The sequence below is a fragment of the Engraulis encrasicolus genome, chromosome 2 (genome assembly GCF_034702125.1).
Source record: "Engraulis encrasicolus isolate BLACKSEA-1 chromosome 2, IST_EnEncr_1.0, whole genome shotgun sequence".
Taxonomy (NCBI): Eukaryota; Metazoa; Chordata; class Actinopteri; order Clupeiformes; family Engraulidae; genus Engraulis; species Engraulis encrasicolus.
This window is the reverse complement of record NC_085858.1, coordinates 5,615,549-5,636,682: the sequence shown is the minus strand read 5'-3', so window position 1 is coordinate 5,636,682 and position 21,134 is coordinate 5,615,549. Positions and strand designations below refer to the sequence as shown.

General features: G+C 42.4%; 1 protein-coding gene across 2 annotated transcripts; it reads left to right on the top strand.

The window, feature by feature from the left end:
* The first annotated feature begins 1,125 nt into the window (after positions 1–1,125).
* phf20l1 (PHD finger protein 20 like 1) lies at positions 1,126–20,109 on the top strand. 2 transcript variants are annotated; one of them, XM_063220346.1, is made up of 24 exons: positions 1,126–1,230; positions 2,549–2,672; positions 2,786–2,957; positions 3,215–3,310; positions 3,972–4,056; positions 4,147–4,235; positions 4,342–4,510; positions 4,991–5,116; positions 5,427–5,491; positions 6,272–6,476; positions 7,205–7,345; positions 7,977–8,165; positions 8,674–8,733; positions 8,866–9,156; positions 9,575–9,775; positions 9,880–9,918; positions 10,087–10,194; positions 10,665–10,835; positions 11,242–11,414; positions 11,744–11,843; positions 12,052–12,247; positions 14,431–14,695; positions 17,286–17,451; positions 18,269–20,109. In XM_063220346.1, exons 2-24 carry the CDS (start codon positions 2,590–2,592, stop codon positions 18,409–18,411), a joined length of 3,333 nt encoding a protein of 1,110 aa, XP_063076416.1. In that variant the 5' UTR covers positions 1,126–1,230; positions 2,549–2,589; the 3' UTR covers positions 18,412–20,109. The 2 variants fall into 2 exon arrangements, with proteins under 2 accessions (XP_063076416.1, XP_063076423.1); XM_063220353.1 differs by lacking the exon at positions 7,205–7,345 and having other exon boundaries at positions 8,866–9,177.
* Positions 20,110–21,134: the final 1,025 nt, after the last annotated feature.

Sequence of the window (21,134 nt, the reverse complement as noted above, 5' to 3'; positions counted from 1 at the left end):
CATACTGCAATGCACAATATTGTATTCTGTATGTTTTTTTTCCGCCCTTTTACAGTAGCCTATACTTTTTTGAAGTCTTACCTATCCCCCATGATTAAACAACACCTCAAAACACACAGGCTACAGTATTTTCCTGGCTGCTGGTCTCCACAAGCACACACACCTACACCCCCCCCCCCACACACACACACACACACACACACTTACCTACACATAACATGTTAAGCGTTAACCTTGGGTGTTTTGAAAGTCGCTATATAAAACGAAAGTATTATTATTATTATTATTATTATTATTATTATTATTATATAGGGGTTTGGCTACTAGGCATACTTGGAATAGGACACTTTTAATCTCCATGTTAATCTCTAAAAAACACTGTAGATATCCAACAGAATTACTTACTGTATGTGTTTATGTACTACCTAATGATACATTCCCATTATTTCGTTGCACCAAGTGTGGTGTACAACATCCCCCTGTACGTGTCACCAGACTGTTAGGTAGATTTTCACTAATTCACTCCATTCTTAATGTTATCACTCATTCTATACATGAATGTATATATAATTATTTAAACACAGGCACCAGCATGTGCTTCCTAGTTTTATCTCTATCCACAAGTTTGATAACGGGTGGGGAAATAAGGAGAGAAATACAGAGAGAAGACCTTTACAGGTGTCAAAGGAAGTGGCCTTTGGAGCTATACATGGTAATACTGGCTGTGGTCATACCGTATGAAAGTGTTCTTCCTTGCACAGGTTTGGATTAGCAACTGCCATTGACTTCAGTGACTAATTCACTGAAGCATTTCAACACAAGTGTGGCTCTGGTTCACACTGTCTGACTCTGCTTGCCTGGTGTCTGGTAGGCCCAAAAGAAAGTAAAACCAACCACGTTTATGCCTTTTACATTTTTTTGGAGCCATAGGCCTACCATTATTGTACTATTCAACAATATCAAGATCAACGTGTGCACTGAGCTTACATTAGGAAACATTCTCAAACAATTCAAATAGCATTTCAGTTGTTTTTAGAAGTTGTTCTGCTGGCTGTCCTGGACCGAACACATTACGTCATCGCGTACGCTCTACGTGGCCCCAGGACCAACCGTAGTGACGCCCTCTGTTTGTTTGAGGGTTAATGTATCTGAGCAGAAGAATGAAAAGAAAAGTCGGTCTTTGAAATTACAGTACCGCTACATTCTCTAGCGATAAATGCATTTGCAAAGGTAAACTGCGATAAACTTTCATTGTGTAATCAACATCATGAGTGTCATATTGGATATAGAGAGATATCGCTTTACTTGCAAGATCTCCATTCGAAAAAAAAACTGACGTTACCCTACATTTAGCAAGTTATCTGCTTAGCTAGCTGACCAGCTAGATAACGTTCGTTAGCAGATTACTGTTGCTAGTACAAAATGGCAAATGTATCCTACAGTTTTCGCTAGAGCTAACGCAGCTAGCTAACAAGACAGCAATGTATACTATACCTTTATAGAAGTTATTGTAAAACTATGCTACTGCTCCGATGGAAGCCTCCTATGCCATACTCGAAGCAGCACATATCACTTAAAAATAAGTATTTCGCCTTCAAGAGAACATGCATTGTCTCGAAAAAAAGATGAATGTTAACTAACTAGCAAGCCATAACAAACAGGTTAGCCAGTCTTAGCTGCTTTTATCAACCTTTGAGAGTCTTGCTATGAGTTGATTCTATTTGCTAAGTTGTCCTGCAACTTTGTAGTGGCCTCCAGTTTTCTCAGTATGTGATTCAAATTAAGCATGATTCGAGTAGTTATTATTCGTCGTGAAATTCAGCTGTCAGTCACGTAGTTTTTTGTCTAAGTGCATTTCAGTGGTAACGTTGCTGTTGGTTTGTTTAGCTCACGATTAGCTTGGGAATACTAGCTAGCGAGCTAAGTGGTGAATGAACCCTAGCTAGTGGCCAGTTGGCCTTTTTTTCTGACAGGAATGTGACTGTCCTCTCAAGTTTTAAAATGCATCAAGCCATGTTTACACGGCCGATTCATTGACTGAGTCACTGATACATTTTGCAGTTGGTGTCATATGTGCAACGCTTTAACTTTAATAGGATTCCTGGATTGGTTGGTGTGAAAGGATTGTCACTATCGTTAGCAAGCTGGCTAAGCAGAGGCAATAAAAGTGACCAACTTTACCAAATTAATTACACAAGCTAACTTAGGCTATGCAGATGACAGAATGATAGAAAGTATGCGAAAGTGAAAATGTCATCCAATACAAGTTAACTTGAGACCAAGTTTACGACCACCCAATATCACAATTTCATTAACCCATTGGTGTCAAGTGAGCTGACAGTAAGCTGTGTCAGCAGGTACTATATTGAGCAGCCACTAAACGTCACCGTGGACTAACTTTTTTATTCTACAAAAGTAGCCAACGCACTTTGCGAAGTAGTCTAGCTGATGTTATCGCGGTTCATCAGCATCGTGGATTCTCTCGCTTCTTTCTAAGTTTTACCTTATTGCAGAAGTGATTAATCTCAAACTGCATACTGTTTTATAGACGCCAAAAGAACCTGTCTCCATATAGAGAGATTTGTGAGGATGAGTAAGAAGCCTCCCTGTCGGCCAGGTATCATCTTTGAGGTGGGCGCCAAGGTTGAGGCCCAGGACTACCTTCAGAAATGGTAAATTAACCTATGACAGTATCTTTAGTTGCATTGCATGTGAAATAAGAGTTTGTCAGTCTCTCTGTAACAACGGCCATTTCTCATTTCCTTTGTCTACTCTTATGATGCAGGTACACTTCACGCATTGAAAAGATTGACTATGATGAGGGGAAGATGCTGGTACATTTTGACCGCTGGAGTCACCGCTATGATGAATGGATCTTCTGGGACAGTAACAGACTGAGGCCTCTGGAAAGAGCAGCTTTGAGGAAAGAGGGACTGAAAGAGGAAGAGGAGATGTCTGTAGGTGTCCTGCTTTTCATCCTGAGAACACAAAACACAACATGATTTTCAATCCCAGGTTCAACATGAGGGGATGTGTTTAGAACTTTAGATTGCCAAGATAATGTCTTTTTAGACCTGATAGTTACAAGAGTGTAGAATAAGATAGTATTCGAAATGTCCTGAAAACAAGTGCAGTTCCACTTAAATGCTGAGTTCAAAGCCAGTTCTATAATCTAAAGCTATTTTCATTCATATCTCGTGAACATTTCTGCCAGGAGAGACTCAGCGAGATGAGAACATCTCGCCCACCTGAGCTTCCTGGAAGTACAGAGAGCACAGAGGACCAATCAGAGTTACCGCAGCTGAGACAAGTATATATTTCAACCACGCATTTGCAGTGATCTGGCTGTCTTAACTGCTTGTCTCACCTTTGTTTGGGTTTCTTTCCATTAATGCATCTTTGCTTACTTTTGATTTTGTTGGAGCATTGCCCTTCATCACACAGCTATTAAGTTATTTAGCCTACTGACATATGCTTTCCCAGAACTGAATAAGGCATTGGTATCCCCCCCCAGAGTCAAACCTCTTATTTTGTGAATAGTTGCATTGGCATTGGATATTGCAGTGTTTTTACACCATCAAAAAGCCAAGTAGATTAGCGAAGTCATGATCATAGTAAAGGCTATTTTCATTGTCAGTCTGTCTGTTGTTGATTCCGGTTGCCGATCACTAAGGGGACCATATCATTTGGCATCATTTTACAAAGTACCACTCCTGCAACAACAATTTAGGACAAACAATGAATTTGTTTGTGGATTTGTGTGTGTGCGCATGTGAGTTGTGTGAATTTTCGGGTAGTTTTTGGCTGCAGTCTTATACATCTCATTGTCTTCAAGACATCTTCATATTCTCATTTTAATATGTAGACACTCAATATTCATCATGCACATTCATTTTAATCAGCTGCCATAGGCCTAAACATCAGGTGTTGGGCAACTTTAATTTGTATTTGGTTATTTGTCTTTCTCTCAGGAGCTGAGAGATGGTGAGGAGGTCCTGGCTCGGTGGACAGATTGTCGATATTACCCAGCAAAGATCGAGACCGTCAACAAAGAAGGTGAGTTCACTGTCAAGAGTCGGAAAAGCTATTTCTTTTTTCAGTCAATGTATAAAATTGCATCCATGCGTCTGTTCGGGGCGTTTCTAGGTACTTACACTGTCCAGTTCTATGACGGCGTAATAAGATGTGTGAAGAGAATTCATATCAAGTCCATGCCTGAGGATGCCAAAGGGCAGGTAAGGAGCATATCAATGTCTTCCTTTTGGCTTTTCCCTGCTACGCTATGCACTGCTTTTGTTGTGATCCAGCAGCACGGGTTGTCTGTGTGTCTTGATGAACAAGGACTGGATTGCTCTTGTGAAGGCAGCTACGGCGGCGGCAAAGAGCCGGGGAGGATGCAGACCGCGTACCAGTCTCAACAGTAACAAGAACAAAGAGGACCACACGTCAGACTGCGAGGAGACGGAGGACAAGTTGGAGGAAGAGGAGGACCCAGAATCAGAGAGACTGGGTATGTTCTGTTACTCTCACACTTGGGAGACCATGTCTTATTTAGCTAAGACAAATTCTCTCTCGGTCATTTTCTTGTCTTGGTATTGGATTCCTGAATTCTCACTCATTTCCTGAGTTAAGATCAGAAAGTCACCGTCGATCAGCCATTTCCTCATGAAGGACACTATTTAAGATCACAAACTCACGCTGGTTAGATCACTTTCTTGAAATTGCGAACTCTCTGAGTGGTGTTTATTGCTTTATCACTGGTTGGTAAACAGAGCAAGCTGAAAACAAGAAGATATTTAAATTGACTGCAAGCAATTCTGAAAGTTTTGTGGTGCCATTTCTCTTTAGCATGTAAAGATGGCAAGCATTTATCAGTATATAGATATAAACACCAGTACTCCACAATTACATAACTTGCATCATTTATATGAGACTGAACAAGCTCTACTTCTAAAATATTTGTTTTCATGAAATGTACTTGTGCTTTCAGACACAGAGTCTGCTGGTGAGGAGGACTGCAAGTCTGAGTTCGATCCGCACGAGGCGGGCAAAGTCAAGAGGAGAAGACGACAAAGCAGTGTCTGCCATTCCAAGAGGCCTCGGATAAAACAAGCAGGTTAGAGTCTCCTAAATGATTACTCTGCACCAGTCTGATCTTTAAGTAGATCTGTCTACCAAGTTTTAGGATTGCAGGTTTGAATTTCCAACCGGTGAAGAATGTGGGCTTTGAACAAAAGGATGTGCTATAGCCTGATTCATACCCGTCATTTGGTCAATTACATGCGTATATCCGTTTTAACCGTCAACACCTTCATATATACACCTTCATGACATTTGGCACATTTTTTGTCTGTCTGCCTCATACATTGGGTGTGAATGGGCCATACGTGTTGCTTACCGTAATGTAATGTGTTCACTTGTTCCAGGATGCAGTGAGGAGGAGATGGACTGCAAGAGTGAGCAAAAGGAAGTGCCAATCACGACTCAGCAGGTTAGTAGTCCTCACCTCTGCTTTATTTGGGCGGTTTAAAGGTCGGCGTATTGGATGGGAATTACTATAGGGCATGTTGTAATGGCTGAACAGGCTGAGTCCTTTTATTTGGGCCTGGGCTACCCTGATGTTTGGGATAACTCAATTTACTTTTCAAGCCATACTGTATGTGCAAATAATTTCCCCAAACTTCCTCTGTCCTTGTGCATGTTGTCGACTGTGGTAGAATCAGCTTTGTATTGGACATTGATGAATATTCAAAATACAAACATGACGTACACTGCCTGGCCAAAAAAAAAGTCACCACTAAAAATGTCACTCTCTAATTTGTTGTTGCAACACCTTTTAGCTTTGATTATGGCACACTCGCAGTGGCATTGTTTTGATAAGTGTCTGCAATGAAACACAACTTATTTCCAACCAGTGTTCTATTGATTTTTCACCAAGATCTTGTATTGATGGTGTCTGAATACTGCGTAAGGCCTTCCCAGCACATACCAAAGATTCTCACTGGGTTATGGTCTAGAAGACCAGGAGTGCCCAATCCTTCTTGGGTCTCAGGGCTGCCCTAGGGGTACTTGTTCATTCAAAACTATATTTTGATGTCTTGACATCCTTTTTGAATCACACAATGATAGAATGATTATCAAAATCTTGCATGTTTTAATTGAATTAAGTTTATATTTTTGGGGCACAAACACAGTGTGCAGATCAACCCGTTTCCTACAGTGTATTTTGAAAATGCCATATCCTGAAGCGATGCTTATTCATATCTGGCAGAGAGCTATTAAGGAGGAGCATAAATCTGCTGAGCATCCTTCGGCTTCCCTCAGTACCCCGTCCCCTGCCCGACTGCGGACCAGGCGCCTCAAGCACGACTCTGGGGAGTCCTGCAGCAGCCAGAGCCAGAGGCAGGGGCCAGAGGAGGGGGAGGCCAGCCGCTCCCCAGCCTCCAGCCTTGGCCTCACAGACGCCCCTCACACAGGTATGTCTTACCGACAACCTTAAGGCAAGGTTCAGTGATGAGTGAACCTTGAACCTTGAATTGTACACAGCGCTGGGAGATGTGTTTCAGGTTGGATGAGTTGGGTGGTCTCTGGGCAACTAATACAAAGAAGTAATTGATACCAACTTGTTTTAACCCAGGTTGTGTACATGCCTTTTTTATATACCTGTACTTTCCCTGTGTAAAGAAAGCAGCCATTTGTCAGTGAACTGTTAGTGATGCGAATGTAGACCTATATTCTGAATGAATGACAAGAATGGAAGTTTGCTGTCAATAGTTGATCAACAATCAACCAATTATGACTTCAGTGATATTTTCTGCAATAATCACCCAGCCTTTCTTTAAGGTATCAGTTAAATTCGGTTGTGCTTTTTGGTTGGGACAGTTCGAGTGGGAGGAACAAGTTTGAAATTTCTTACATTTATGGGAGTGATGTCTTGCAGGATCTCAGGGCACTTTTTAAGGTCATCAGTTATGTTCACAGATCTTGCCCACACTAATCTATACACCCTCAGCAAACTCTTTTGGAAAATCTTTTTTGAAAAGCAGATCTGTTTGTAAGATGAAGACTTGGTGGCATGATTTGATCTTGAGCACCTCACATGAAATCAGTCTAGTGCAAAATGGTGGTGGGTAGAGAAATCACCAGGGCATGCGATTCTTCAAAAAATATTACGTTCCGTGAAGTGTCTGGACGCTCTCAATAGGTACAGCCCCCCCATCCAGCACACCTCAGACAAGGCGGCGATCTCGGAGGCGGTCCAACAGCTTTGAGCCAATAAGCGCTCCATTACCCCCACCCAAACAGCCTAGCCCCCTGCCAAACTTGCCTACCTCACGGCCTAATGGTGAGTCAGATTTGAAATTTGAAAATGGACTTTTATATCAAAAGTGACATTCCAAGCATTTGTTCAACAGAAAGTTCCACAATTTCGTCGTCATGTGTTTCTTGGTTATCAGACCTACGGTACAGTATCATTGTGTGTTACTGGTTTTGCTTTGGGTATGACCTACAGTACATCCATGCACACAAATAGGCAGAGTTGAAAGTGAGGTGACCATTACAAGCTCTGTAAGTGAAATTGTGTAACAGTGGCTTGTCCATTGGTGGACCAACCCATTGACAGTGGGGTCATAATCGTCCCATGTCTTGTTGACTCATTACATGTTCAAATGCCAAAGCACTAACCAGTTAACAGCATTACATTCATTTTAAGAGGAGGTACTTAATCCCACAGACAATTTGAAAAAAATCCTGCACACTAGAGTAGGACCGAAACGTCTTTGAAAAGAAAGCAGAAAAATGATCAGTGGTCTGGGAGTTTTCTCAAATTGTCTGATGAGTGACCCATTGGCCATCTCCTACGCACTTGGCAGCTGAGGTGTGTGGAAAAAATCACATTCAATTTACCGGTTAATCCCACAGGAAATTTAAGGAACAAAATGGCATTTGTGTTGACGACTGTTATTTTCTTCCAGATAAAGACCCTGGCAGCTCAGTGAAAAAGGAAACGTCTCATCACAGCACCCAGGCTGTCGCTTCCTCTGTACTGTCTCCCACCTCATCACCACTCAACTCAACCATGGCAACCACAACCGGAAAGATTGCTGATGGCCAAGTGGCCAATCACATTCAAATGGGAGCCAAATCGCCACTTCCTTCGTCAGGTGAGCTGATGGCTGTGAATGGATGATATGCATTTAAAAAAGGCGGTATTACAAGATACAGTAGCTGCAGTTTATTAGGTAATGCAGCATCTTACTTTTTAGCGGTTATTAGATAATCTAGCAGGTTTTCAAAGAATCCATTTCAAACAGCCCATCAGAATATACAGTAGTTCATTTTTGTGTGGAGGTGTTGCAGCTGGTTTCATCTTTGTGGCTTTGTATAGCCGTCTTTTTATGAAACCGAAACTTGATGAGTCTACATGCTAATGCCATTGTCCTGTGCATTTGCATCTACAGAGTGTACTGCAGACAAATACAGAGATGGCTTGCCTGTGCATTATACTGTATGCACAACACTACATTGCACAGTGATTTACCAGAGCTTTACTAGATACATCAGTCTTCTACTGGCATCTCTGGCTTCATAAATCATTCACATGAAATTATGAAAGACATCAAAATGAGGACACAATTGGCTTACCACTATCATTATTATCTCAATTTCTAGGTGTTTCTCCTAAGGTCTCTGTGAGAACTCCAAAGGCAAACAAACACGCCAGGGAACCAAGTATGTCCACATCAATATTGCACAGTTGGCTTTCACATGTTTAGTTTTAAGACACCCTGTATAAATGAACTATAATAGTATAAAAAATATATTTTCTATGAATGTTAACCACCCAACTGTGTCTGTTCTCAGTCATGAATACTAAGCGCTCCGAGGATCCCACGTCTCTGAGCGAGTGCATCGATCTCGACCACAACAAGTTCAAGTGTCATATCCCCGGCTGCTCCAAGGCCTTCCGGAAAGCCAAGCTGCTGGACTACCACCTGAAGTATTACCACAACGCGGAGAAGGATCACGAGGGTGAGGTGTGCTCCCCAGACAGAGTAGTGGGCCGCACCAGAGCCACCTCCGCCTCCATGCCCACCAGCACCATGCTGGAGGTACCCGACAACAAGAGACGACGCACCGTCTCCACTTCATCATGTAAGCATAGCACCTTCACAGGCAAGTCAAACAGGAATCTTTTCTCTCTTTTTCTTTTTTTAAAGATGTTTTAGGGTTTTTTGGGGCCTTTATTTATTGTCAGGAAAGTGAAGGTTGACAGGAAGTGAGTTGGTAGAGAGATGGGGCAGGGTTGGGACACGACCAGGCCGTACTCCAACCTGGGTCCCCATGGGCATGCAAGCCCAAATGGGGGGGGGGCTGACAGCGCTGCGCCACAGCGCCCTAACAGGAATCATTTTGAAGGGATAGTTATGCAAAACTCACACTTAATTACCATTTGGAGTCACATAAGTCTCTGCTGTCCTTGTACTCCAGGCATGAAAGGTATCTGTTTTCAATGCCCCCCACCCCATTCTTTTTTCCATGCTGACCTGTGGGTTGTCCTTGTGTTTTCCAGCCCTGTCCTCCCAGAGCCACAGTCTGCAGCTGGAGTACGCTGGTGGCTGCCTGAAGCCCTCCAAGTTCTGCAAGAAGAAGCGCTCCTCGGCCTCGGTCAGCTCCGACAGCACTGAGGTGTCCCTGCCCCTGTCGTCACGGGAGAAGGTTTTCGAGAGCCTGCATGACAAGATCCTCAAGAAGGTTATCGAGAAGGACACGGGTACTTTCAAAAAATGTTTTGATGTCATCCCAAATTTTTTTAAAAATATTTTGAGATCTTGAACCTCGCAAAGTGGCTGACTTCTCATTCCTTTTTTTTCTCAGGGCTTTCAATAAAGACAGAGAAGAAGTGCCAGGTGATAGGTAATGGGATTTAAATTGTTTATTTGCACACATGATGCTAAGAGATGAAGGAGCATTTTACAATCGTTTGTCACTCCTTACCATGAAAGGTTTTTGTATAATATATACATATTATATGGAAAGATATATACAGTATAATGATATATAATATTTGTTTTGACCTTCCAGGCAGAAAGAAGGAAAAGGACAAAGAGCGGAAGGAGAGAAAAGAAAAAGACCCCTTCAAGATAAAACAGAAAAAGAAGAAGAAGAAAAAGAAGAAATCCAGACAGCATGGTAAGCGTTGCTCTTTTTTTGGCCTCAACCTTAATTAGCTATGAGATGCAGCTGCTACTCCACATAATGCCTCCTATGAGATTAATGCAGATCGCACAAATCTTACAAGAAACTTTGAGAAGTATTCCTCTTGTGGAATGTTAAATTGTGTTCAAAACTGCATAATTTTGGCCTTGCCGTGGCCAACTGGTAGGGCACTGGGTTACTACGCCGGCGACGCGGGTTCTATTTGGGCCCAGGTCATTTGCAGATCCTTCCCTGTCTTTCTCTCCCACTCATTTCCTATCTCTCCTCCACTGTCCTACAAAAAGCCCTAAAAAAAGCGACATAATTTTGTAAAGTACAACGCCCCAGTCCACACAATCCCTCCCTCCAAGTAGGTTTATTGGTATATCCCTGCTAGTCACATATTATTTAACAGTAGCGTCATATCTGTATGCTTATATGAAAAACTGTGTGTGTGTGTGCAGGTTACTCGGAGCTGGACGACATGTCTCTATCCTTCCTGGAGCGCTCGTCTCCCTCTCCTGTCCAGCGTTCCTCTGCCAGTGCCTTCAACATCCACCCCTCCTCAACCTCCTCTTCCTCCTCCAAGCACAACTACCCACGCGCCATCCTGTCCATCGACCTCACCGGAGAGAGTAAGCCGCCCATGATGTTAGAGCTGTTCAAGCAAATCAATTCAAATCAATCACCTAACAGAGATTCCAGACCGGTAGCAAATGTCCCTGTAATTGCCAACATGATGCTAAAAACACCATGTGTGAGTCGGCAGTGTTAAACAGACGTGCAGTACTGAAAGCTACTTTTGTAAGTGAGTGTTGTTACATTACCAATGGGTTGTTAATGCCCATGGCTAAAATGATCAGTATAAGTAAATAAATAAATTTGAGTTATCATGTAACTTGTTTTCAAGGTTGCCTGCTTATCCTACCTCTCCTCTCTTAGACCTGTCAGACAATGGTATATCTATAACCATGTCTAAATTGATTAGTAAGTAAATGAGTAAGTTTGAGTATTCCTCACCTCCTTGTCTTCTCCTGTTAGACCTGTCAGACATAGACTTCTTGGAGGACTCCACTACAGAGTCTCTGCTGCTGAGCGGGGACGAGTACACGCAGGACCTGGACGACTTTGTGGACGAGGAGGAAGATGCCGCCTCCAACGAGATTGTACGATGCATCTGCGAGATGGACGAGGAGAATGGCTTCATGATCCAGGTCTGTATTAGTGGTTCTCAACCTTTAAAAAAAAAAAATAAACTCCCCCTGGACCTCATCATAATCCTGCCACCATCCCTTTAATGTTACAAAAATAAAAGACTAATCATTGCCAACTTAGCACCGCCCCTCTAATATGTATCTTTCCCCCGAGTGCTCCCCAACACCCCCTGTTGGGCTGTCGAGCCCCCGTTGATAAAACGCTGGTTTAGCCATTGGAAGTCTAATTGCAGCCATTGTTTGTAGTCCATGTTGTGTCATCTCTGCTGGACACTGAAGTAAGGGGAAGCTCAATGTGCCTCTTGGCTCTCTTCCCTCTGCTTTGGCAGTGTGAGGAGTGTATGTGCTGGCAGCACAGCGTGTGTATGGGTCTGTTGGAGGACAGCATCCCCGATCAGTACATCTGCTACGTCTGCAGAGATCCTCCAGGTACTATTCCCCCCCAAATAAGTATCTAAATATCACATAAATATTGTATGCTTTGTTATCCTCATTTGCATTTCTGTCCATGGTTGTGCATCAGATGAATTGATGCATTGTTTAAAAAAGTATTTTCCACCTCCGTCTTCACAGTGTTATTTTACCACTGAAAGTGCTGATCAAATTGCATGGGTATGTGGCCAATGTATTTCTTCAGGGCAGCGCTGGAGTGCCAAGTACCGGCATGACAAGGAGTGGCTGAACAAGGGCCACATGTACGGCCTGTCCTTCCTGGCCGAGAACTACTCGCACCAGAACGCCAAGAAGATCATGTCCACACACCAGCTGCTGGCCGACGTCTACAGCGTCAAGAAGGTTCTGCACGGCCTGCAGCTCAAGATGGATATATTACAGTAAGCAGGCCACACACGCTCAAACACGCGCACACGCGCACACACACACACACACACACACACACACACACACACACACACACACACACACACACACACACACACACACACCAACTGCTGTCCGACGTCAACATCATTACATTTGATATTTCACTGATTCTTGAGAAAGTGGCTAAAACAGGTTGTAATGTTGACAGAAAAAAACAAAGTGAATTACAAAATTATATGGTATATCCTCGTAGACTAAGGTCTTGGCTTTTCAGAAATGCACAAGGCCAATCTCCCCATTATGTATTTTTTTCAGAAATCAGGCTTTTCTCCGATCATACCTTGTTTTTTGTCAACACCGTCAGACACAATTAAAAGTTATTAAAATTGTATTGATTTGGTTGCATATGTATCTGGAGTTTTTAAGTGATTATGTGTATTTTTTGGTTCACACATATGCCTTTAAATGTTGAAAATTCACTTTTGTTCTATTTTAATACTGTTTCATGTGTTCTAATTTTAAAATATGTACCGTCATACGATGCTTACTTAACGCCTAAATACAACAAACAATTTTTTGTAATTTCACAAATATTCGTGTAGGCTTAAATTGGCTATTACTTTGATAATTCAACAACTCCTAAGGAAAATGTTGTAAGCACATTCCTTTAAAATGTCCAAACCTCCTTCTTACGGTGCTGACTTAAGAACTGATGGTGGTGACAGTAATCTGAGAGTGGTGAAAGTGGCCTAATTAGTACCTGCATTTAGCAAAATAAATAGCCCTCTCAAGTCAATGGCATCTTGCATAAACACTTTATTTTTGTGCGTGCACAGTATGAGCATGTGTTTTTACTTCATTAGTTAGATTATCTAGGAAGTAAGCCACTGGTTGCTGAAAATGTGGTAAAAACAGCTTTTAAGTTGTTCAAATCCAAAATATAGAGGTGTATTATCATAGATGTAGGTCTTGGCTGTGCAGTGAATGCATTGGCCAAGCTCCCCATGTTTAACATTTTTCATAAAATGGGCTCTTTCTTGTTTTGTCAACAGCGGCAGACAGAATTAGAAGTAAAAACACATGTTTACTGTATTAAAGTGAATTACTTTAACAATTCAACATAACTCTAGATACTTATTGTATGCATATTCTTAAAACATGTCAAAAACACGTAAAACATGTGTTTTAAAACGTGTTTTTTGGTGAACTCCATCAGATGTCACCACCGTCAGGTTTTCTGACAAAAAAACCTCCAAATGCACCTCAGTGGTGGCTAGAGTATCATTTTGGATCACAAGTATTACTAACATGCCTAGTAATGTTTCATTAACCAGCACAATTTAGTAAAATATGGAACAACATGATGAGCAGAACAAAATCTGACGGTGGTGACATCTGACGGTGTGAGACAAAAAAACACTCTTTTAAATATTATGCATTATTTGTTCACATTAGCCATTTCATTTTCCCTCTGTTTCTTGGGTGCTTCATACCTTTTCTGAAAAAAATTATATTTATTAACATTAATGTAATACAATACTATTAAAACCCCCGACGGTGTTGACAGTTTATGGTTGGGACAGTACCAGTGTCCAAACAAATTAACAAATTGAGGACAAAATAATAAACTTACAGGAGCTTCAGTGATGGTGAAGTAGGCAGTAGAGCTAAATGTTTGAAAAGGGGTCCTCAGTAAATAAAATTACCTTGTGCATACCTGATTTTATTGTCTTTTAGAAAAAATCTGACGGTGGTGACCAATATGCTGGACACATTTTGAGCAATCAGTAAATAATAGTAAATATTGTTTTACATCCACTATGTGCACATCTGTAGAACCACTTTAATATGGTCTTCCACATCATGGTGATATTGTTCAATTCTGTTAGTGATTTTTGTATTTTAAGTCAATTGAAACGATGATTCCAGTCCTTGGGACAGGCGTTTTTACAGGGTGTGGACAGGTTTATAGCCATGAAAAGTAATAAAATTACACTTAAATATTTCAAACAACTGTGTATTCGTATGACAGACCCCTTGGCCATTACCTGGGTTCATTTTGTTTGTGAAAATGTAGTTGATTTTCAACAGAATTAATATTTTACTGCAGGGACATGTTTTTGCCAAACTTTCAAGAATCAGTGATTTGACATTCAACAATTTCCTCTCCTGTCCTGTCTCCTCTGCCTTTCAGGAATAAGCATAATCCCAGCCTACACCTGTGGGCTCGTTCTTGGGTGAACTCTGACGAGGAACAGCCGATGGGTGGTGCTCCGGACTGCATCCACTACAGGGAGCACCTGAACCAGAGTGCCCTGGCCGAGACCTACATCACCAGCGAGCACAGCTACCAGAAGCCCCCCGGCACACACGAACACGGGGAGGGGGAAGCAGGGCTGCAGCCAGCAGGACCTCCCCCCAATGCCACGCCACCACGCATACCAAAGCAGGAGGAGGAGGTATAGTGTTGTTGCCTATTGATGTTTGTGTCTTTTTTTTCTTCACAACGCAGTTGTGCCATGACTAGCTCTCGCCACATTTTGATTGGTTGGACGTTTAACTCATTCGCTGCCACCACTGTGCTGAACCAAGTTGTTAATTCATAACTTAAGCCTTTATGGGCTTTGTTGGTCTGGCTAGGCAACAAGTTTTGACCCTTACTCTGTAGTTATTGCCCAATACTACGACGATGCTTAAATTAAATATTTTTTTACACTGACAGGTGGGGAGATTAGGAATCGTTATTGGTAAGGTTTAGGAATTGTGGGGGCAACCACCACCACGTTGGTTGATTTTTTGTTCCTGTAAAGAGAAAATAAAGAATAAAAACGAAACATCTTCATTGACTAGTCAGTGTTAGGGATGTTTATTACTTATTACCAGGGCTCTAAATTAACTTTTTCCACCACCAGCCAATTTGGCTGATAGATATTTTTTCTTACCAGCCAAACAGAAGGTCAACTAGCCATTTATTTTATCTCACCAAAATAAACTAGGCGTTATGTTTTTTATTATTTTATTCAACTATGTCCAAAACACACATAATGAATATACATGCTATTAGGCCTATACATACTAAATAAGCTTTATACAAAAATATTTTTTTACTTCTGTTTAATTTTTATTACTCAATCCATTTCATTAGTTTTTTTTTCATTTCCACTAAAATGGTGAATCACATCACATAATATACAACATACATGACATTTAATATAGCACTAACCAAGCACATACAACCATCACCACAAACCCTCACATCCCCACACGCCCTCACTCAAATCTCACATAACACTGTAAGCCTACAGTAGAAACCTAAACCTCACACAAACAGCCGTCAACACACAGCCAAATACCATGGACCATGCACAGAAGAGGGGAGCGGAGGAGAAGAGAGGAAAGGAGAGAACACGAACACACAGGCGCACGCGCACACACACGTTGTGCAATAAAGTGTATGATGTCTTATGTGTTTATGTAGGCTACAGTAGTAGACTGCTGCTAGACAACTTAATTTCCTCCAGGAGCTCAGCTACCACGTGCAACAAAATGACAAGTAGCGATTACGCCATGTCACGGAATTGTTCGTTTTCTTTGTTGCTTCCGCGTCGGTAGTTTTTTTGTTATAGAGGTTTTTTTCACGTAGGTTACTCGCACGTCCATGCAAGGTTTGCCTTTTCCGATGGCGTGGGCTTTCCGAATCAGCTACTACTAGGCCTACATGCAATTGGGCCAGGACTAAGAAAATGTCAGACGACTTCTGACTGACAGCTACGCTCAAACTACTACGCTCCACATCTGTCCTCCTTGTCTTATTCGCTCCTCCACCACTCAATTTTAACGTCTCTGTTACTGTTATTATTAGCCTACTAGCATTCACCGACACAGAACATTGCCGTAACCACCACAACATTCTTTATCACCCGTACAAAACCTACTAAACAGAAGTAACCCGCACTAGTCATATTGAAACTGGCTTCAGCGTGAGCCGCTTTCCAAATCTGCTCTTCAAACAAGCCATGGCTATGGTGCGCGCTGTGAAGCAGGCAGCCAATAGGCGAAAGGCAACGTTACTGTGATTAAATGACTAACCAATGGCTGTAGCCTACAGCATGACAGAAGTGTCCATGGGTAATGTAGGAAACCTTGCCGTCGTTGGGTTCATTATAGAAGCAGCGGTTTAGGCGTTCATAATGTATTCCAGCCGGGTGCTACCAGCCAAATTGGCACGTAGATCATTTTCTCTACTAGCCAAAATGAATTTTTCCCCGCATTTGGCGTGTTTGCGGGTGTTAATTTAGAGCACTGCTTATTACTACCCTGAACGGGACCCCTTTTCCCCCCTCTTTCCCTGTGACCTAGATGGAAGACAGGGAATGGGTTAAGCCCGCCTTAAATACGGCATGGCAGAAGTGCATTGTGAAAAACATTGTTTGCCTCAATCAGTTGACTGAAGTTGTCCCAAACACCAACCATTGGTTCCACATCTTCGCCAATGCTACAGCGCCTAATTATTCTTTTCTTTTCATGTTCAAGTTAGTCTGGCTTGCCCGTAGGACCATATAACGTGCCCATATTTACTGTAACTCGCCCATTTGTAAGTTGGCAAGATAAGAAATGGACATGTTTTCGCAGGCAGGCTCTGTCCATGCACATTTGCCATTTCAACAAATGGTAAAGAGTAAACATGATTTTTCTTAGGTAAAGGATGTCATTTTGTAGTATTTTATTTACAGAGTTTATGTTGCCATTCACAAATGTCGTCTTTGGATGTTCTGCCCATTACGCAAGGCGGAGACCCAGGTTCGGTTCTGGCCCGAGGTCATTTTTCCGATCCTCCCCCATCTCTGTTCCATTCATTTCCTGTCACACACTCTCTGTCTTGCCTGAATAAAGGCTTAAAAGCCCATGAAAAAGCTTGAAAATAAATTAGTAATGTTCATGTGAAGATCGAAATTGTGAATTGGCAGCCTACATTTTGGAAATGAGCTTGTAAAATGCTATACTCTAGCGTTCAAACGATTTGTTTGTGTGATGTGTTTTGACCTGAAGGACAACGATGCCATCTGCCTAGCCAGCTGCATAGCTGAGAGTTGCTTAGGGCCAGGGGAGCAGGGCCACAACTGCCTGCAGTGGCAGATGAACCTGCTGACGCACATCGAGGACGTGCAGAACCAGGTGGCCGGACGCATGGACCTCATCGAGAAGGAGCTGGACGGTAAGCCCAGCACAAGCCATTCATATATGTTATGATATATGTTCTTGATTATATCATGTATTCGACTTCATTTGGATTTGAATCTGGATATCTTTCGAATGCGAAAATGACAAAGTTATTAGTGCTTTCTGTCTTAGACCCTCCGCGCCGGATCCAACAGCATCGGTTCTGATCATTTTGGTTACCCCCGCACACTGGCGCAGATGTGTTATATATAATGAATGGTCAAGTTCAACACAGCAGAGCATGGATAATCAATGGGCTGGTCAAAATGGAGCATAGACAAAGACAAAATAGAGCTTTCCCCTGCGCAGGGTTGTATTGAAAACGGCGGAACTGAACTTTGGTTCTGACAACGTGCGGAGCCCTGCTCTGCCAGTGTGCAGAGGCCCTTAGCCTGAAAAGGGGTGTACTGACTGTAATGTAGAAATCATCACTACTTCTTTCTTATCTCATCATACTGTCAATTTAGAGTCTCTGAGTCACTGTTGACTGTACGGTCTTGTCAGTCTGTTTGTCAACAGGATAACTCAAAAAATGATGAATGGATTTTGACATTTTGTTGGAAATGACAAAAAGAATTTTGGTGATCCGGCTCACGATCCAGATACAGGAATTTTGTGAAAGATTCTTCACCATTGCAGGATAGGGCAAATTTTTACATATGATAACCGCAGTGCCCTTGTCTCCCCTCTCCTTTCGTGTGTGTGTGTGTGTGTGTGTGTGTGTGTGTGTGTGTGTGTGTGTGTGTGTGTGTGTGTGTGTGTGTGTGTGTGTGTGTGTGTGTGTGTGTGTGTGTGTGTGTGTGTGTGGACAGTGCTGGAGAGTTGGCTGGACTTCACAGGGGAGTTGGAGCCCCCAGACCCCCTGGGCCGCCTGCCACAGCTCAAGTGCCGCATCAAGCAGCTCCTCAATGACCTGGCCAAGGTGCAGCAGATGAGTACCCTGTGTTCGGTCTGACACATATGGCTTCTTCTGCTGAGACACACACACACACACACACACACACACACACACACACACACACACACACACACACACACACACACACACACGCACGAGCACACAGGAGTACCCTGTGTTCAGTGTAACACGGATACTGTGCTCACACATGTGTACACACAAACACACGCACACAGAAGCCTGCTTGCACTCACTCACTGTGACCGCACATGCACCATTGCACAGCCTGCTGGACTGGAGAGGCTCCCTCCCAGCTAGCCACTATATGATGAAGTGTCAGGCACCAGACCAGAGTTACCCCGCTCTATAATACAAAACCCAAGCCTGACCTAAGTCCTGACCCTGAAGCAGCCCTAGGTCTCGCCCTGCTTCTCCCCTCCAGGAATCAACCTGATCTGGGATCAGCTAGCCCTTGTCCTAAATTTGCCTCTCCGGAACACGAATGTGGAAGTGAATGTGGAGGTGTGGAACTGAAACCGATAAGTCCCTGTCTGGGGAGATGAATTTGGAATGACTTGACGTCAATGGAGAGGGGGGCCCGGAGGCTGAGACAGGACCCCTGCAACCTGGTACCGTAAGAGAAGCGTCAGGACTTGCTCATGTGTGTCAGGTCAGGTGCACTTAAAAGGGAAGATCTGATCCTTGTACACACACACACACACACACACACACACACACACACACACACACACACACACGCACATACATAAGTCTTGCCATGCTGGAGAACACTTGTCCCTGTGAACTTCAGAAGCTGTTACTGTGTAAACATCAAAGAACATAACAAAAAACTGTAGCATCCGAAAGTGCAGCAGAAATGAGCTGGGGAATGTGTAGCTGGTCCAGAAAAGATGTGTGTTGTTTTGTGTTTGATCGCCACGGCCACACATCACGCTTTCAAAATGGCTGCCTCCCCCAGTTTGAAGAGGAACAAACTCTGCATCCATTGGATTTCACTGAAGACTTCACTGGATTTGTATCGATTGTGCAGTTGGTCATTTTAGGATACCCTGAGTGGCCGCTTCTGTCTTGTGCCAAGTTAAACAATGAACATCTACAGCAGCTGCAGTACTGTAGTAGTAATAGCTTTCAAGCCGTCGTAGGAGCTTCACACGGTGACATGGAAAACACATAGGCTCTCAATAGGCTCCATAGGCTTTTAAAGCTCACAGAGTGCAGATGACACGCCCCATCGTAGCTAGAGAGACACAGCATCAGCCTCTAGCACTGAAGAGCCTCTGCCTGCGTCATGACAAGTCAGCCCAATGGGGGTAGTTAGTGGGGCAGAGGAGAGGATGTCGACCCTCCTTGCTCCACTAGACACTCCCAAACCCCCCACCCACCCCTCTAAACAGCACAGTAAGCTACGTCCTCACTGGACACATTCATTTATGGGAAAAAAGTCTATGGTTTGGTTGTAGGAGGGGAAATGTATGTACAGGTGTTGTTTTCTTTGTATAGAGGAAGGATGAAAAAGGCATGAGGATAAATATACTTGAAAAAAAATATGCCCAAACGTATTCAGAATTTTTATTCAGCAGCTGTACAAAAGTGTTTTAGAATAGCAGGTTGTCTTGACTTAAGAAGTTTTTTTTTGTTGTTGTTGAAATATAACAGCTGTACATAAAGAGTTTTATTTAAAATTTGGTGTAACAAAGCTAACCTGTAAGCTCATTAAAAAAATATTCTGGATTATTTTTTTCTTTGTTGTTTGTTGCCTTGTACGTGTTTTGTGTCAGTCAAAAAAGGCAATAGGCCTATAATGGTATAATCAAAATGTGGCCAGATGGAGAAATGCAATAACCTTTGCTAGGACTTCTAGACACGCCATAGCTAAGTATGTACAGTACAGGCCAAAAGTATGGACTCACCTTCTCATTTAATTAATTCTCTTTATTTTTGAGGCTATTTACAGAACTTAGTACATTTTCAGGGAGGGCCTCAAAACTGTGAATGAACACATGTACAGGTCCTTCTCAAATAATTAGCATATTGTGTTAAAGTTAATTTTTTCCCCATAATGTAATGATAACAAATAAACTTTCATATGTTTTACATTCATTGCACACCAACTGAAATATTTCAGGTCTTGTTTTGTTTTAATATTGATGATTTTGGCATACAGCTCATGAAAACCCAATATTCATATCTCACAAAATTAGCATATCATGAAAAGGTTGTCTAAACAAGCTATTAACCTAATTATCTGAATTAACCAATTAACTCTAAACACTGGTAAAAGCTTCCTGGGGCTTTAAAAAGTCTCAGCCTTGTTCATTACTCAAAACCGCAGTCATGGGTTAGACTGCTGACCTGACTGTGTTTAACATTAAAGTCAATGGCAGTGGCATTGCATGAGGGTTATGAAAGCCCAGATATCATTGATGCTTAGCTGCCAGCTGTTTTTTGTTCTTTGATCTGGTGACCCACACTTCCCTCTTCATTATACTCCATAGATTTCCATACCAAGTTTTTCTATTTTTGTTACAAATCAATTCTAATTTGCCAGAAATGAAACCCCATTGAAAGTCAATGGAATGTTCTGTCTGGCAATTAGAATTAGATCTGAATAGGTTTGAACTGGCTGTGACTCAATATCAGATCAAGAAAATGTCTGTAAAATGCTTGTACTGGCAAGTGTTTAAAACTAGGTTTTAGGTCTCAAAATTCTAGTTCTACAATTCTAGTGAGTTATTGGAGGACTTTAATGTTCAATTAGG

Coding starts and splice junctions, on each gene's coding strand:
- phf20l1 (XM_063220346.1), top strand. CDS start 2,590: ATGAGTAAGAAGCCTCCCTGTCGGCCAGGTATCATCTTTGAGGTGGGC. Junction 11,844..12,051: donor CGTCTGCAGAGATCCTCCAG/GTACTATTCCCC, acceptor GTATTTCTTCAG/GGCAGCGCTGGAGTGCCAAG. Junction 12,248..14,430: donor CTCAAGATGGATATATTACA/GTAAGCAGGCCA, acceptor TCTGCCTTTCAG/GAATAAGCATAATCCCAGCC.